We start from the raw sequence: 20460 nt of genomic DNA, 5'->3' as shown, positions 1-20460 counted from the left end.
TGTGAGTATAGACGACAGCTCCGGAGAACACTTCTGCAAGACAATAACAGGTATGTTGTCCGGGCCACACGCTGTAGAAGAGTCTAGGCATGAAATCACTTTAGATACAGAAGCTGGAGTGATATAAATGTCAAGCAATGGATCAACCTGTTTGTTGGCAATATCAGGTAGTACGCAACTGATATTGCCAACAAACAGTGGAATCAAGAGACGATATCCACGAAAAGTTCTTAGCAAACAATTCAGCTTTGTCTTTAGGTGAGGTGACAATGTCTGAACCATACAAGAGAGGTGGAATTAAAGATTTGCCTTATTATTGATATTATTAAAGATTCTCCAGAAGTCACAAGAGCCTAATTTTTTAGATAAGATACGAGATTTTATGACCTGAGAATTACGGGTTATGGCGTTAGGCAAAACCTTTTTACAATGGTTTCTAGCAGTAATAAACAGACATCTGTTTTCTGGAGAATTGTTTTGCTGATAAATATGGAAGTAACGGTTTCGATTGGCAATCGCAGCAGCACAGTGTGAGGAAAACCATGGAGGAGAGTGAGGCTTGACCTGGAATCGTCGAGAGGGAACAAAAGATCCTATGCCTGCCTGAATCCATGAAGTTATGTAAGAAGCACATTTGTCGACAGGAAGACAAAAGATTTCTACCCAAGGGCCATCATTAAGAAAATCACGGAAAGAATTCCAGTCAGCTTTACTGTAGTTGTAAGAGGTTCAATAATAGTCCTATAAAGTTTTATTTATTAATAAAATCTTTTTTAAAAATGAATTAAATACTTGGTTTAAAACAACACCAAATATTTTGAGTTGGGTTTGAAAATTGTTAGCTTCTCTAAATATTGTTTGATTATTAACAGTTTTTCTGGTTTTGTTAGGTATATCATGATTATCTACTATTTCTTGTATGTTTTTATACAGTCAATTTAGGAGTTCCATCAAGTATCGATTGGTAGTCGAGGCATATGTCTTCCTTTCTCACACTACCATCCCTTAAAAGAAAAGTTTAATAATTAGCCTTAAACTTTTATAAATTTTTTATACTTGAAGCTAATAATCCACAAATACAAAATAATATTACTGTGTTTGATGTGTATTGCGGAAATATTTATGCACTTCAACCACAGTTTAATGACATCTGGTTGTGTTACTTCCTTTTCTAAAAGATTTAAATAATGTGCAGAACACCAATATGTTAAAAGATTTTAATATATTTCTTATAAGAAAATAACTTTAGATTGATAAGTGCAATAACTTATTTTATCCTTTAGATTGATGAGTATATAATAATTGGTGTTATGATAATAATGATTGCATAACTTTTTATTGCATAAAATATTACTCAATTTCCATGTTCTTGATTGTTTAGATTGATTTTAAAATCACCTCACATGACTCTTTTAGGCGTTTTTAGATTTTTTTTACCATTTTTAATTTTTATATGATCTCATACAAAAAAAAAATAATAATAAAGAATAATTTTATAATACTGGCTCTTTTAGATGTTTTTAGATAAAAGGTCATTCCATATTAAATCATTTAGTTTTAAAAAGAGCCTTAGTACCACCTCAGAATGGTTTCAAATTTGGTCTACTTGCAGATTTTATAAAAAAATAAAATCTTGAAATTTTTAGCTTGATTAACCAACCTGTCAAAGGTTATGTTTGAATCAATGTTAAGTGAGAAATTTAAACTTCCAAGAAATGTAAATTTCTGGAGCGCATAGTGGATTTTTGACCGTTTTTTTGTAAATAAAAAAGATTATTACCTGAAATGAATCATTTTGGTAAAAAACTATTACTATACAAAATTTCAAGCGATAATAGAGGAAGTGAAACTCTATTATAAAGTACATTAATTTTTTTTACAGGATGTTTATTACTCATTCTATACCAATTAACACAAAAAAGTTAATTGATAAGCTTGATTTTATAACAATCTTTTATTATTAGTGTGAAACACACAATAAAAAACAGTAGACAAACAAACAGTAAACAAACAAACAGTAGACAAAGTAAATTTATGATTGTTATTAGAGCACTAAAGGAGAACTAAAGAAATAAAAAAGATGAGATAATAGAGGTAATGAGATAATAAAGGTAAAGTTATATAAACAAACAAACAAAAAATAAATAAAAAAAGCATATAGCAAAATGTTTATTTTTATTAGAAATAGGATCCTTTTAATTAAAAACATTAATGTTTTCATGAACAGATAAGAACACAACAAAAAGTACATACACTGTGAAAAATTTTTTACATTGAAATTACTTATTAGATACCCCTTAATTCAGTGATAATTGTTAATTGTTATAAAACCTATTAACTGCTATTTGAAGTATTCACAAAATATTAACTGGCAATAAAATGTTATTTTGGCATGGAGAATCTTCAACACCATAACAGCAGCAAATCGTTATAATATTTTGCATGTTCTGCTAAAATTTTGATGCTGTTTTTGTAGAAACAGAAGTTATATTTTTGTTAACAAAATTTGTTTATAACTTAATATTTAAACATAACTTAATATTTAAAAAAAAGGAAACAAAATTGGTAGTTTTTTTACAAATTTAGATATTTACAAACAAAATTTAACAAAAAAAGATTAATAAAAATAAACATATTAAACTAAAAACATTACCTACATCTTCTATTTGTAGATCTAGTTATATATTTTACCCTGCCCACTCTAACTCCACCTAATTCACTCTTAGTAAAGATAATCCCTTTCCCTTTAATGAAATAAAGTAAATTTTTTCCCCTATTATGGGCCCACACCCTGTGTGCACTATAGGATGTGGGATATATAGATAAGGGGTAATTTTTATATATGATTGCTGAAATAGCTGAATGATATTTTAGTTGCATACTAAACTATAAAAGCTTCAAATCATTTATTTACCAGTTACAGATAAGGGGGGTGCAGCAGCGATTGTTGCTGAGATTGTTACAACTTAATTGACTAAAATAGATATTAAAAAAAAATAAAATCATAATCAAAAATAGTAATCAAAAATTAAATACAATTTAAAGCAATCAAACCATTAGTAAAATATCTCATAAGACAAAATGATAATTAGAAAATAATAAATTTTTTCAAAACTAATTTCAAAGATCAAGATAAATTAGAAATTAAAACCAACAATATGTAATAAGCTGTGTTACTAAAATTAAAATAACAATTAAATATCATTATTCCATTTTAAACATTTTGTACAAAATGTTGAATAAGAAACTAAAAAAAAAACATATTTAAATTTTTTAAGAAGTAAATTCATACAATTCTTTTTAAGTAAATTTAACTTTATATAATCATAACATTGTAAGTAATTAGATTCATATAAAACATGATTGAATATCCAACATATAATTATTTAAAACCAATAAAAAATAAAAAGCAACTTGCTAACATGTAAAACATAGTCATCTTTAGCTTTTATATAATTAACAGCCTGTCAAGATACAATTTTAATTTAATTACTTACAAAACATGCTTCATTAAAACATTAAAAAAATTAATTTTAGAAACTTTAAAAACAGATTAAAAAATTAAAAAGCGCATACTATTTATAAATAAAAGTATATTTAAAAATTATATTATTTATGGTAATTATAATAGAAGATTGAACGATATTTCATTTGCAGTGTCTTGTGCATTATCAGTTAAAATCGTTGACTTTTTATTATTTTTAAAAATTTTGATTTAAATAAAATGGTGTATTGTAAATATAAAATTCAAATTTTCAATTATGTTCTTAATAAAAAACATATTTTTTAAACCCCCATTACTGTTTCAAAAAAGTAAAGGTCGCCGCATGGCAAGTTCAAATCATCAGCTTACTTTTTAATTTTTGTTACTTAAAAAGCAAAACAAGACAACTTTATAGTTCTATAGAATTTATATATGTTATATACTTATTTTCCTTGCACAAACTCAACTTAGTTGTAGAAAACGTGAAATGTAAAACTAAAATGACATAAGTATCTCAATCATGACACATATGCAACAAACTTCCCCCCATTTTATGATATTTTCAGAATTTTCAGCTTTTTTAAAAAAATTTTTGTTTGTTAAAGATTATAATATCGTTATATATCTTTGTATAAAATCTCTATAAAACTTCAAGAGTATTTTGATTTGAAAATATGCAATATTTTCAAATACAAAATTCTCTTGAAGTTTAAAATGTTTGTTCACATTTTCTTATAAAACTAAGTGCTGCAACTCTTTCTCGCCATTACCTCGGTTGCAATGGCTGCCAAGGGTTTCGTGTCAAACATGCTCAAAGGGACACTACTACTATTAAATTTGCTAATAAGATTAAACCAGTTGTTCATTTGTATGAGATCTCCTTGTATTCTTCGTTATTTTAAAGATGTCAATTTCAATATTTTCTAGTCTTTCATTGTATAATAGATGATATAGCTCAGGTACAGATTTCATTACATGTTTTTGACTTTTTTCTAATATGTTTATATCTTTTTCAAGAAAAGGACTCCATACCTGTATTACAAATTCTAAATGTGGGCATATTTAACTACAAAACTGCAATTTTATTAATTCACTATCTTTATACTTAAATGACTTGCATATTATACCAAATTTATATTTTGCAATAGGCAATGCAATTTTAATTTGTGGTTCCTATTTTAAGTCATTTGAAATTAATACGTCTGTGCATCCGTTTGATTATTAACTTCAGCTATTACTTTAAAATCATCTGCATACAACAACAGTTGGTTTGTAAGTTGACTTGGAAGATCATTGATGTATATTAAAAATAAAATTGGACCAAGCACAGAACCTTGTGGTACACTGCTTACTGTGTCCTCCCATGATGATACACTTTCTCCAAGTACAACTCTTAGCTTCTTATCAGTTAAAAAAGAAATTATCCACTTCAATGACAGATGTAAAGCCATATGCTTCAAGTTTTAGTGTTATTCTACTATGTAAAACTTGGCTATCAGCGCCAATCTCCTCAAATACCATTAAAACATCCCCATTATTATCCAATTCTTTTTCATTAATATCAAGTTTGTTTGACTCTGTTATGCCAAATATAACAACATTTTTTTCTTTATATTTTATATCATTTCGCTCAACTGTCATTGCACTAATAACATCAACTGCAGGAACATTAGGTTTGTTTGCCATTTTAAATAGGCTACTAATTCTTAATATTGGATTTTCTTCTGACATTGTAGAATTTTTTTCTAAATTCTTGACCTTTTTCTTTAATGCATTGTTTTCAACTTTAACTAACTTAATTTAGTCTCCAAAATTTTATTCTTCTCTTGATGTTCTTTGATCTTCTTGCAATTTCTCTTCGACTCGTTTCATTAACTCAGCAATTTCAGAACTATTTTTTTGAACCAACTTAATACAATATATAAGTTTCCAGATTTTTATTTGAATAGTTAAAACATGTCCAATAATTATGTAACTTGCGTGCTTCTTTTGTATGTGCATGCGTGCTTCTTGTTTTTTAATAGTTAATCTTAAACTTTTATATATTTTTTATACTTGAAGTTAATAATCCACAAATACAAAATATTATTTACTGTCGTTGTGGTTAATGTGTATTGCGAAAGTACTTCTGCACTTCAACCGCATGTTTAATGACATCTGGGTGTGTTACTTCCTTTTCTTAAAGATTTAAATAATGTGCAAAACACCCATAAAATCCCATATAATAAAAGATTAGTATAAATTTCTTTGTATAAATCTCTTTTTTTTAATCTTATTTTCATTATTTGTTACCACAGTGAATACTTCTTTGTTGTAGGTTTCCTTAAGATCTTCAATGATATTACAAAAAGTATGGAACAATACTTGGTTGTTTTTTTATTTAATGCACAATCAGTTATGCATAAAGTTTAGACTTTAATCCATCATATGCACTGTAAGCAATAATCCGATCATTAGCAACACAACTCTATCCATCTCACATAATCATTTTCTTATATTGGGTTAGTTGATCCAGTGCCATGGCTAATGGATCAACTTACCCAATATAAGAACCCCCCCTTCTTCAAAAAAAAAAAAACTTGTCGTTAGGGCCCTAATTTATTTTTTTAATTTCTATCATTACACCTTAGTGTGTGTGCAATCTTGTATGTTATTGGTGCATTTAAAAAAAGTAAAAATAATAATGAGTATATAATAATTGTTGTTATAATAATAATGATTCCATCACTTTTTATTGTATAAAATATTACTCAATTTCCATGTTCTTCACTGGTTATATTGATTTTAAAATCACATCACATGGACTCCTTTAGGTGTTTTTAGATAAAGTTATTTTTACTTTGAATTTTTTTTTTAAACCAATTTTTGTTTTTTGTATGATGACATAAGTTAAGAATAAATAACAATTTCAAAATCACCGGCTCTTTTAGATGTTTTTAGATAAAAAGTCATTCCATATGAAATCTGCTCAGAATGGTTTTAAATTTCAACTATCGCAGATTTTGTAAAAAAATAAATCCTACAATTTTTACCTTGATTAACCAACCTGTCAAAAGTTATATTTGAATCAATATTAACTAAGAAATTTATATTACCAAGAAATTTAAGTTTCTAAAACTCATTATAGATTTTCGACTTTATCTTGTAAATAAAAAAGATTATCACCTGAAATGGATTATTTGGGTAAAATACTATAACTATACAAAATTTCAAGTGATAACCTCTTTTATTTATAAAGTTATGGTTTGTCAAAAATCAACAAATTCTACTGTAAATTTCAGATATTCAAGTTTTGGTTATAAACATCATTCATCGATTCATAACTTTTAAGCAGATCAAGTTCAAATTTTATGGATTATGTTTTGTTTGTTGTTGTTGTTTTTTTCATAAAATATGTGGGTAGTTAGAGTTCGAAGCAAATCTGAGGTGCTATCCTGGAGCCATTTGATATGGAATGACCCTTAAGTTATATATTTTAGGTTTCCTTTTTTTTTAACCTTTTTGATTTTAGTTATGCATAAGAGAAACTTTAGTAAACAAATTTAAAGACACTTTTTTTTTTTTTTTTAAAAAAGTGTTAAAATTATATGAAATCTGTTTTAAAATATATATAGCTGTATCTTTTGAGTGTCAAAATTTATTTTGATGAAATCTACTTATAAATTATGATGAAAATGTTTTGATAAAAATTGAAATCTGTTTATAAATATATATAATATACATAAGAGACACAATTATGTTAGTGTTATTATTTTCAGCAAGGTAATGTTTGGTTAGGATTTGTTTAAATCAGTTGCTAAATGATGTTTTCGGATAAAACATCATATATTCTTTAAAAAGAAAAATTAGTTTGTGTAGTTCATGCTTCTTATAAAATTGTATGTTAATGATAAATAATTTCATTTGGATGATAATTTTACATAATGAGATTCCATTTCAACTAACAAACTAAGTGATAATAAACTATCGTACTCTTTGTTACCATAGAACATCTAAATCAGTGCATAAAAATCTTAACAAGACACTGGTTTTTCAATTTCATACGATACCTAAAATCAAGATCTAAAAGCTTGACAACCTACTTTTTTTGTTGTTGTGGTAAACAACTAAGAACATTCTTAATACACTATAAGTTGACATTTTTTATGTTAATTTACGATAAAAACTAAAGTTATTTATTTGACAACTTTTTTTGTTGTTGCAGTAAACAACTAAGAACATTTGAGGAGTGTATTTGCAAAACCTGATAATTCACTTCTTTTTAATTCCGATATATTAATAAAAAAGTTTTTCTATTGGTTAAACTGATGAAAATCAGAAGATATAGTAGAAGGAATGTTTCAGACAAAAATTTGAAAATCATGCTATTTTTTTTTTTTATTTTGATCGAAAAATTAAAAAACGTTCTATCTGGTTTTGTTTGTCAATTTTTTTTATCTGGTTTTGATAGGAAATTTATTTTCTAACTGAATTAAAAAACAATTTTTTGAGGTAATCTTGACTAGTGACTATTTTAATAATAAATATGAAGAGTTTAATTTAAATAGGGTAGGTTCAGCAACTGCTTTTGCAGGTGGCAAGTTTTTTGGGGGCAGCAAAAAAAAAAATTACCTGACAAAAATGCTAGAAAAAAGAGTTTTTAGGATGGCATGACAAATTTTGTATTATATTGGCAAGAAGGGTAAAGCCCGTATCAGACAGAGAGATGTAAAAACTCCTGGGCCATGTTTATATATTATATATATGTTTTCCATTAAGTAAATGGAATTCCATTCCAGTTAGTAAATGATGTATATTTTTGAGCTTTTCTGAACTAATAAAACGATTTTCCATTATATTTATAGGATTGAACGCATGTTTCTTTCCTTTATTTTCTATGTTTGTGAACTTTTTACTTAAATATAAATCTTTTAAATTGTAAAAATCCAACAAAAGGTTAATGTCAAAATGGATGATATTTTCCAGTCTTTTACAAACTATTTTAAGTTAAGTCTGTTTTATAGTATTACAATGCACAGTGGGCCAGAATGCACTTTTACTGGACAAAATTCATAACTAATTTAATATTAGAGCTATATTCACTAAAATTAGTATGAGTACTAATATGATGTCTGCGCTTTTTATGAAGGTAATATTTTTTTATTTCGTTGCTATGGATACCTTTATTTTGCTTAGCAACAACCTACTTTTGTTATCTGCAGATATTTTATAAGTGCTATATTCACTAAATTTGGCATGAGTACCAATATGAGATCACACTTCTTACAAAAGTGATAATTTTTTAAGTTTAGTTGTTATGGATACTTATATTGCTTAGTTACCAGATACTTTCCTTAGTTACAATGTGGTAAATTGATATTTGAATATCTTATCGGATTTTTGACCCACCTATATTGAATAAAAATTGAGTATTTAGGTAAATAATGTTTTAGGAATAATAAAAGCAAAAAATAGTGCAAGAAAACGTTATCAATTTTAAATTACATCAAAAAATTATAAAACAATAATATCGTTTGAAGATTGTTTAAGTAATTGTAAAACATCTGAAGGAAATGATTTATGATTTGTTTGGTGTGATGTTGATTTATGCAATGATGAAATAACAGGATCACTGGAAACTAGGAGTCTATTGATAAGATCAGTATTTGTTGCTTTTCTGGATGTTTTTCGACTGAAATTTTCGCGATAAGATTTAAAGTCTTTATTTCTAGCCTCTTGAGCTTCCTCTGACATAAGTCCGATGGATAATGTAAGGCTTTTAATTATGTCATGTCCATGTATCAATACTTTGTGAACTGATTGAGCCATGTAATACCATGGATAAAGGGACACACATAGTCTAAAAGTGTCAAAACAATAATCCTTGAACTTTAAGCAGTCTATTTCATATCCTGAAGAGAGCGTTACCAAGATAATGTAAAATCTGAATAAAAGGTTTTGGTCAATACCCAGAATTTCAGCTGTTTGTTCATATGCTGCAAAAGCACGCCTTGAGGTATTGCCATCATTACTTGTTCCAGAACCACCACTTTTAGGGAAATCAACAACAAGTCCCATTTTGTTCATAAAATCAGTCTGAATCTTTTGTTTAGCTACAGATGCCTTTTCTTTGTGTTCTTTAGATCTTGCTTGCCACTTTCTTGTTTCTTTTTTATATGCAATGTGCAATAACATCTTAAAAAATCGAATCCATGCATGAAGACTGGAAAGACCATATTTGAACTCTCTGTTAGTATAATCTATATTAAGGATATCAAGACTATTCATATTTTTTGGAGAGACACCACACACTGAACAGCATTGGTATGAGTTATTTTTTTCAGATAATATTGTTTGAACCTTCCCATCAATCATTGTAAGTTCAATAATACAATTCACTTCAATAGAAGATCCGCAAACCTCTAATAAAATCATACCCAAGCTTTCTATCTCACTTTTAATGTACTGATCTTCTTCAATCACAGATTCCTTGGATTCCATTTTGTATGCAAATCTTATGGGTCTACAATAGGCTGTGGAGGACAACTTTTGATTTCTCCAAATAGGCACCTTTTCGTTGCTGTTGTTAAATCCAGTCAAATCCAATGGGACAAGTCAAGTAATAAATAATGATTCTTCACGCTTTAAATCTCTGTTAATGTCGGGTTCTGATAAAACTTGTTTATAAATGCTTTGGCCAGTAGCACCATCAAAACCAGCCTTACACGTTAGTGTCATTGTTTTTATTGCTTTGTCGTTCAATATCAAGTGCCTTAGCACAGGTTCCTGAACTGCACAGATTCTTTGCAAAGTATGAGTCATTAAATCTTTTAAAGGAACTGAAGCTGAATAGTCCTCCACTGTTATGTTTGCAGGATAACATTTCAATTTTGCATCTCTGACATCATTGTAAGCGGGGTAGATGTTATATTCTTTCTCCAAGGCTCCGCTTCTAATCAATTGATAGGAAGCTTTTGTCAGACTTGCATCAATTATTAAAGCCAGTGCTTCGTCTGCTGAATATTTAGTTGCTTTATCTGTATTTGATATATTTAAAACATTCTTGGCAGCAATAACAACAGATTCATCTCTAAATTTTTTATTAGCAGCAAAAAATAATTCATTGGATGAATGAGATTCAGTTAAACAAGATACACGCCGTTTTTTAGTTTTATTAGAACTATTATCAAATGCAACTGGTTTTCGACCACGTCTTCTTGCAGTTGGTTCATTGTCTTTTTTTCTGACAATTAAATATTCATTAAGCCAGTTCACAAACTTCTTTTCAAAATTTTTCACAGTATAGTTTGCAGATTTCCACTTTTTTTTATACAAGTAAACAAATCGTTGAACAGCATGTCTAAAATCAACGTCTTTAAAATCAGCAAATTTTGGCTGAATAAATTTTAATATATCTTCAGTAATATTTTGTTTTGAAATACTAAGATTGTTTTTTTGGAGAAAATTATGAATGTCTAAGTTTAACAAAACCATATCTAAATAATTATTGTAACAAGTATTTTGTATTTAAAAGTAAAATGTTATAATATATATGCCGCCTGGACTACTAATACTTGTTAGTAATTAAGTTACTACAAGTGTTAGTAATTAAAATTAAAAGTAATTAAATTACTGTCAATGTTAGTAATTAAATTACTAACAACTACCGAAAATATGTTGTTGCTATGTTATGCAAAGTAAGGTATCCATAGTAACCAAAAAAAGTTAACCTCATAAGAATTCTGAATCTCATTTTAATACATACCCCCAATATTGTGTATTTAGCGCAAGTAAAATACTGTTAAAACAACGTTAATGTAAAAATGAGTTGTTGCTATGCAAAATTTAGTACCATAGCAACCAAGTTAAAACATACATAAAATCTGAACGGGGATTTAAGGGGATGAGCAATCAATTAAAACTCGATTGAAGCATCATATAGCTCAAATAAATATAAGACAACACATGGCAAATTGTGGTAATTATTAGTTATTGTGCGGCAAAAAATAAGTTTCTTAAGAAATTTTTTTTTTTAATCTGTGATTTTCAAAGTATAACTGAGATAACATGCTATAACAAATTTATTTCACACATTGGTTTTTCTTATCTCTAAATACTCTAGAATAACATGTGCTAATTTTTTGTTTCAAAAACGTAGATGTAATTGAAATATAACACAACGTTGATGTCACCGTTAATTACTTATTTATAATTTTTATTTTTTATTTTATCTCAATATTTAAATGCTTAGAGTCCTGGTAACTAAGGGATTTAATATAAATAAATTATCAATAGATTTCTCCTAATATATGTAGATACTAAAATTAAATAGGTTTTCAAGATTAGACAACTAAAATTTTTCCCATTTTGTCCACCTACTGGCCCACTGTGCAATGACTTAAAAATTGCACAAAACCACTGGGCTCTAGTATTTCATTGTTTGCCTTCAGATCTTTTCAATCCAGTCAAATAATCTATCACATGGTAAATAAGTATGTTTTATCACTGGAAAAACTTAACTTTCTTCATATGATTTGATGAATTAAACAGCCAAAATTGTGCCATTGCTAACACAATTTTGTTTTTATTTTGACCTCTACCTCCATTACTAACCAAACGAAGTGTATCATAATCATTAGTGAAATGCAATGATTTTGGCATAAGTATTGTTAGAAAATGATACACTGCACTGGCAACATCATTTGATCCTCTACCTGCTTGGAATTCTAACCAGGTGTAAGAGTTTAATTTGCTATTTAAATCATACAGGCCAAAATTATACAAGCTAATTTGCCTTGAGTAAAGTGTTTCTTGTATCGTAACTCTTGTGAATTTTCAGCTTAAATAAATAATCAGCCTTTCCAATACAAATGCAATTTTTAATCATTGTCAAATGTGCAAGTATCAGAAGCAGGCGGTTCAAATGAAAAGAAATGAATTAAATTCACCAACAAATACTCTGTAAAATATTTTGTATACAAAATGTTTTTCATAAGAAACAAAAAATGTTTCTTATAAAAAATACAAAATGTTTCTTATAAGAAATAGAAAGATCAATCATAAGTGACTTTTTAAAGATATTGTACAACTTGTTAATACATTTTAAACATGTTTGAAGATAAAGTTTTACACATTTGTTGCAACCATAATGACTTTCTCTAGCTCAGAGACTTGAAATAAAACTTCTTATTGCTTCGTTTAACATAGTTTTTTGTTTCTCGTCTGTTTCCATCGCGAGTTTTCTTAGCTAATTCACCTGGTAAATATTGGCGAGGTAACACACCATTAAATCATTTTCCCTAAATAGGAAATATTTGTCAGAAAAATTTCTTGCAAACACGAATTTTTAAATGGTTTTGGTTGATGTAGTATTGTTTTCCCTGTTTTGGTGTAAACAAGAATAATATTATCATGTTTTATCTTATTGCATGACTGAAACAATATATTTTTAAGTTTCCGAACAAGTTGGCTTGGGTGGATCCAGCATTTTTTGGTCTTTAAGATAGCTGACTTCCAGACATAGAGCAAACTCCAATCGTTTATATGTTTATACTTATGTCAAATTAGAATGCTTTGCAAAAAAACTTCAATGATTTTGCCTGTGAGCTCTCACGTTTGCGGCAGGGGTGTGGGGCAAAAATTTTGATTTTTTTTTTTCCCAAGCTCCAATCATCGTAATCTCAAAGACCAAAAAATGCTGGATCCTCCCCTGCAAATTGGTAACCATACAAGTTCTTTTCTGACCGAATATCTGCAAAAATATCTGATAAGTAGCAAACATAAACTGAATTAAGAAATTTATACAGTAAATATATAGATTAATACTTGTTATGACAATATATAATATGTTATCAGTATACATATAAATATATTTTTTTAACATATATATATATATATATATATATATATATATATATATATATATATATATATATATATATTAAAAATATATATATTTAGATTATACATACATAGATGATTATACTATTATACTAATCTATTATAGATTATTATAGATTATCTATATACATATATATATGTATATATATATATATATATATATATATATATATATATATATATATATATATATTTATTTATATATATAGATAATCTATAATAATCTATAATAGATTAGTATAATAGTATAATCATCTATGTATGTATAATTTAAATGTGTTCAAGAAATATATATAATTTATCTTTGATTTTTAAGGACATTGAGATAGAATTCTTTTGTTATATGTTTTCTTGTGTTGTTGTTGGATTCATTGCTTATTTTGTTTTTATTTAGACAGTTTACAACATTTTAATACTTAAAGTGTAAATAATTTATTCGTAAAGGATGATTTTTATATTTTTAAAGCAGTGAAATATTTTTGTTAATTCTCTACTGTTTTAGTTTTATTCATGAGTTATGTATAATTATTACTTTTAAAAATAGTTTGATAAATAAATAAATAGTTGGTGGCGTTAATAAGACATGTTTTTTTTTTACTCATCGAATAATTTTGAGTCATTGATGATAAATGATACGGTCAAATTATTATATTTCAACCAATGTCCTGCGGGTCACCATTTGATTTTCCTGATTTTTACATATTGTTATGTGCATTATGTAGTTAGGTTAAATTCGAAATTTCAGACTTCCAAGTACAATGGTTCAGAAAATATAGCCTTAGAAACATGACATAGTGGCCCCCTTTACTTTAGCATTTTACTATTCATCCACAAGACTTTACAGATAAGTTTTCTGATTAGCTACTATTGTCTGCAATAAGTGGGCAAAATTAGAATTAATATCTTTTAAAGTATATGAGGCAGATGGGTTTTTTTTAATAATAATGACAAACCATTATGAAAACTGAAGAAATTTATTGAAAAAAATTTTTAAATACATATTTAAGCGCAATCAATCACCGTCAATTACAAAATAAGTTTAAATTCAGATTTATTTCAAATTCAAATTTAGATTCAGAAAAAGTAAAATAAAGAAACTAAGTAAAACAATGTTTATCTGTAAAATATTTAAATAAATTATTTGGTTGATTTGTCTTCTTCTCAACAAAACAAAGTTATAAAGTTATTAAAGGAGTAACCACAATCGTTATGTTATAACATTAATGACATTTAATTAACGTAATTAAATTTATTACTTATAACTTTACTTATAGCATAATAAATATATGCTTAGGTTTTTTTCAACAAATTAGTTTTTTAAAAAGTTGTCTGTATGTGGTCCATACCACATACAGACCACTGATTACCTATGATAAAATAAAATTTAAAGAAATAACGATTTCAATTTAAAATTAATTTAGATATTAAGTTTCTAAATATCTAAATTAATTTAGAGACTTTCATTTGAACCATAATGAAGGTCTCTAAAAAGTTACTGCCCCCTTTATTTGTGCCCCTATCTTCTACAAAGACCAGATCAATGAGAGGGCAGCCAACCATATCTTTCTTTTTATTAAGAAATGACTTATTATTAGTTGCACTCTTCAAATAGGCCAGCAGGCAGATTAGAGGGGCACTGGTCTCTAGTAACGCATTCAACCGCTGATAAATGAAAAATACAGTTATTTATAAATGCATTTTTAGTGTGAATTTGACAAGTTTATAATGTTTGCATTTTCAGATAGTTGGGTCTAATGGTCTTATTTGCTGTTAATCTTCAATCAAAACAAAGTGTTAGAAATTTGACTTTTTTGGCGAATGGATGTTTTGCTTTTAGATATATTTGAGTTCTAAACTGCAACAAGCTGCCTATATTTTGCCCACTTATTGCAGACAGTAGTACCTAATCAGAAAACTTATCTGTAAAGACTTGTGGATGAATAGTAAAATGCTACAGTTAGTTTTATTTTGGCATATTTTAACATATTTAGGAATTTTTCCAAAGTTGAGGAGGTCATAATTTTTTTCTAATTTAATACATGTTAATAAAAACCACTTTTTTAAAGAGAGATTTATCCAGAAAATAGTTTTAGAAAAAATGAGACACTTGTTGAAAGTAAGAAAAAAGTTATACAGCTCTAAAGTAGTCTGTTTTAACCATTTGTTAATCGAGGGGTGCCACCATGTCATGTTTCTAAGGCTATATTTTCTGAACAGTTTTACATGGAAGTCCGAAGTTTCAAATATAACGTATCTACATAATGCACATAACAATATGTAAGGATCAGGAAACTCAGAGATGGTGACTCACAAAATTTTCATCAAATTGGTTGAAATATAATGATTTGACCCTATATCACAAAAAAACATGTAAATTTAAGCTGAGAGATCAAAAAAAGGCAAAATGTATTAGAATGGAATGTTTTAAAATTTTGTAAAATTTTAAAACATTTGAGGTTTAATAATTTTTTTTAAAAAGTATAAACGGCTAGTATTAACATTTTTTTCTTTAACATCTTTCTTATTTTGGGAATTTCATTATAATAAACGACAAACTGCGTCCGAAAAAAGTTCAATCAACGAATAAGTATCGCCCAAAGTTGTTTTAAGTATTTACTTTAAGCAAACATAAAACAATAAATTTAAATTATCCTTAAATTTAAAATATGCTTTAACCAATTATAATGTGTCCTAAAAAACCAGTCTTAAGCAGTCACATATACAAAGTATTTTCTATAAAACCTTTTTTCCGTGTGTTTTCCCTATTTTTTTAACCTAGTAATTTGCAATTCTTTTTTTGTAAAATCTCACACAAGTCATGAGCGAATTGCATTTAATTTTGTTAAAATGACAATATAAAAACACAAACTTTAATCTTGGATCTGATCAATGTAAAAAAGTCGTGCGAATTTATTTTCTTTAAAATAATGTTTATTTCACTTATCTCTTAGTGACTTTAAAAGGACGATAATGTAGGGTTGCCAGACGTCCCGGTTTTACGAAGGAGAACTAAGTAAAAAAAATATTTTTACATATTTGGCGCAGAATTCTCCTTCGTAAAATCGGGACATCTGGCAACCCTAGATAATGTTGTCAAAAAAAGTTTTTTTTTAATTCTTATCGTTTTTATATTATTTTATTTCATAGAAAATCTTTAAAATTATTAGTTTATGTTCTCTAATGAAAATGTCTAAATTATTAATCTACATATTGTAGTATATTGTAACGTAGTTACATATACTACATATATACTAACGTAGTTACAATATACTACAATATCTATTAGCAATACGAATTTCCTTTGTTTTGTTCGAATTTGTCAAAAGATTTTTAAAGTTCGATGATCGAGTTTTAAAATGTCATTTTGTTATCATTGTTTATTAATTTACTTTGGTTACAAAACTTCTTAAACTTCGTGAGTATATTTCATTATATATTTAATTATTTGTTTTTATTTTAAAAAGTTTTGTTTTGAAACTAAATTTAAACAAAAATAAATTTTATATAAAGTAATTTTTGTTTTTTTAAAAAATAACAAGAGAAAAGTGCAAAAAAAAGTAAACAACTTCAGCTTATTCTTAATATAATATATTAAAAAGAATAAGCTGAAGTTTTTCACTTTTTTCGAAAATTAATTAATAAAAAAAATTAAAATTAATATTTATAAAGTTTATATTAAATATCGATTATAAATATAATATATATAGATCGAAATAAAACATAATTTTCAACATAACTCGGGTTTTAATTGTATTTTCAACAGATTGTATTTTTCACTGACTTTCTTTTCATCTTTGATTGACTTTCTTTTTTCTTTTATATTATTCTTTTTTTATTGGTATGAACTGTCCATTTAAATGAACATGTACCGATTGTTAATTTAACAGTTGGTACAATTTCATCTAAATTCAGTCATTATTCCAGAAAGTTCATTAAATTTTTTTTTTGCTTACAACAGATGTTAAATACGCCGAGATTATTACTTTGGCTTAAGAATACAAATTAATATTAAATATTTAAAGTTCATAAAAATACCATTATATAAATATATTTATAAAATGGTAAGTGTCGTGAAATAACTTTTTTTTTTCAGTGATAAAACTTATGTTTGTAATATTTGTTTTAAAAATATTTTTACGAAAGAAATTTTAAATTTGATTGATTATATTATCGATTTTTATCTTATCTAAGTTTGTTGCTTTTTTATTTCTAAAATCATTTATATTTTATAGCAACTATAAAACATATAAATGTTTGTACGTAGGGTAGCATCGTGAAAATCTTGATTTTAATAGTGGTAAGACCGTATAGGCTTCTTGGAGCGCCTTTAGGAACAAAATAAAAATAGGTTTGGCACTTCTACGTAAAAATCAGCACTTTGCTTTGGCACTTTGCTCTTCTACGTAAAAATCGGATACCTGGTAACCATAGCTTTGTAGCTATGCTTTAATTATAAAATTATTGTTTATTATTGCGATTGTATAGATATTATATCAAATGTTTTTGTTATAAAATTTATCCATAATTACAAAGTATATACTGTTATAGCTAAAAAAAATTATAAAGTATATAAAAGCGCTCTTTTTTAAGTTTCCAATCAACGTCGAATTCGAATAAACCAATGTTTAAACTCTCACTCTTTGAGTTTTGTATAATTTATTGAAATAAATTAAATTAAAAAAGCTTGTCGAAGGAGATTTTCGAAGTTCTAAATTTAAAATTACAAATTCGATTTATAAAATCATTTATTTCACTCGAAATCTGTGTTTAAATAACATTTGTTTTCTTGGTGTCTTATTACATTATGTGATTAAACATAAATTAATGTTTAAATTTATTTTCATTAATATTATAAATATGATTTTGTCTTATATTATTTATAGTACGTTAGATTTATGATAAAATGAAATTATTTTGTTTTGAAAATGTGATAAAAATTATGTTCAAACTAATGAAAGTTTTATTATAATTTTTAATAAAGAATTATTATATTGAAAGTTTCATCGTTTTAATTTTTTTATATACGATCCTAATTTAATATTAATGTGTATAGTTTAATTTTTTTTATTTATGATCCTAATGTTTATATTAATGTATATAATTTTATTATGTAATGTATTTAATAATAATATATTGTATATAATTTTTTAGTTAATTATAATTTAATATAAATATATGTATTAATATCTAGATTATTTTAATGTATATTATGTTTTATAATTTCGATTATTAGTTAAATTATTATTTATTTGTTCATTTTAGTATAATATTTATTTTTTCTTTAGATCGTCTATTTAAATTATATCGTCAAAGTGAAAATGAAAACGATTATCGACTTAAAATTAAACTTGAAACTTATTACGTTAATTTATTCATTGAATGTTTTTATGAAAGTCAATCATCATTTACTGATGAAATAAAATTTATCGTCGATGAACGAGAGTGGAAGATTTGGATTGACGATGGAGAAACTTCTTACCAAACTTCTTGTGAAAATTATTTCGTAAATCATTACATTAAATCTGGAAGAAAGTTATCGAAGTTATATGTTAATAAAAATATTTTAAGTGATGAAGAAAAAAATCTTATTATTCAATGTTTAACAAATGTTCGCGATGTCCACTTTCATTGTCCAATTAAATTCGAAGGATTGAAACCGAAAGATAAGATTGAAGATTTGTGGATAGACATCTCAGAATATTTTATAACGAAAAAAGATTTTGAAGAAAATTTTCTTCCGTGGATTAATCTTTGTGAAGGATTAAATCTTTTCCTTCACGACGACATCGATTTCATTGATGAGATTTGCGAATGGATTCGTTGTTCGAATGTCAAGGAGTTGTGGATCAGATACCGTGGAAAAATTTTTTTTAACCTCGATGAATTAAAAAACTTATTAACACGAAAAAAATGTTTAATATCTTAAATGAAATATAAACAATAATTATAAATTAATTAATGAAATATTTAATATATTATTTTATAATTAAATATGTTTTAAAATATACGAATTAATTTTAATAATATTTAAAAGTTTAATAAATTTTTATTATTAAAGGATGAAATGATTAATTTGTCTTGAAATATATTAATAATAAACAATTATAGTTATTATAATATATTTATTTATTATTATTATTATTATTATTATTATTATTATTATTATTATTATTATTATTATTATTATCGTTGTTAGTCATAATTTTATATTATAAATATTTATAGTTTTATTTAATAATAATAACGTTGATATTATATTTTTTCAAAATGGATGTTTGAGTTTTTTCCTAAGTTTATTGTTTAATTAACATTAATTATAATGTTTATTACATTGATCATGAAATATATAATTATAATTAATATAAATAAAAACTAGATTAACTTTTGCTATATTTTATTTATTAAGTTATTTAATTTTAAATATTTTTCTAAGGTTTTAAAACCTCAAAAAATGTTTGTAAAGTTATATTGAAAATTTTTTGTTTAATGTTATTTATTTTTATGTAATTTTGTAGATATATAAATTTGTAATGAAAAATTAAAACTTTCGTTTTTGATTTACACAATCTAAATTTATGTTAATGAAAACTATTTTTAGATTTAAAAATTTCCGCCATTTGTTTCTTTGAATGATTTTTGTTGTCAACGAAATAAAAAAATTCGAATGTTTCTTTGAAGTTATTTTGTTCGAAAGTTGAATTTTCAATTAAATAACTGTTTACCTAAATATGTACTTAAATATTAAATTTTCAATAAAACGCATTTATAAATTTAGTAACTATATCTTTCTCTAATTTCAATAAACAATTAAAATAAGTTTTTCTATACAAAGGATAAAAGGAAAGTTTTTTTTTATTTGAGGTACTATATCAAAATTAGAAAACAAAATATAGCAAAAACATTTGCTAAAAAATATAATCTTTTTTGTACTAAGAAGTAGAAAATAAACTTTTTTACTTTAAATTTAATAGTTCAGTAAACTAAAGATTGACAGGTCTGCACAAGGTTTATATAGAAACATATCTGTCAATCTTTCGTTTACTGAACTATAAAACTTAAATTAAAAAATTTATTTTCTACTTTTTAGTAAAAAAAAG

At 25.8% G+C, this 20460-nt stretch overlaps 1 protein-coding gene across 1 annotated transcript in view; it reads left to right on the top strand.

Annotated features, from left to right (window-relative positions):
• The window catches only part of LOC136076780 (NACHT, LRR and PYD domains-containing protein 3-like), a 43086-nt gene extending 23669 nt beyond the window's left edge, over positions 1 to 19417 (top strand). The window contains exon 4 of the mRNA XM_065790231.1: positions 18649 to 19417. Within this exon, the coding sequence (XP_065646303.1) occupies positions 18649 to 19289 (641 nt within the window). The 3' untranslated portion in view covers positions 19290 to 19417. The remainder of the gene's footprint in view (positions 1 to 18648) is intronic.
• The last annotated feature ends 1043 nt before the right edge of the window (positions 19418 to 20460 follow it).

Source organism: Hydra vulgaris, chromosome 02 (genome assembly GCF_038396675.1).
Source record: "Hydra vulgaris chromosome 02, alternate assembly HydraT2T_AEP".
In the NCBI taxonomy this organism is placed as follows: domain Eukaryota; kingdom Metazoa; phylum Cnidaria; class Hydrozoa; order Anthoathecata; family Hydridae; genus Hydra; species Hydra vulgaris.
Note: the sequence above shows the minus strand (reverse complement) of the source record. Positions and strands in the feature narration are given on the sequence as shown.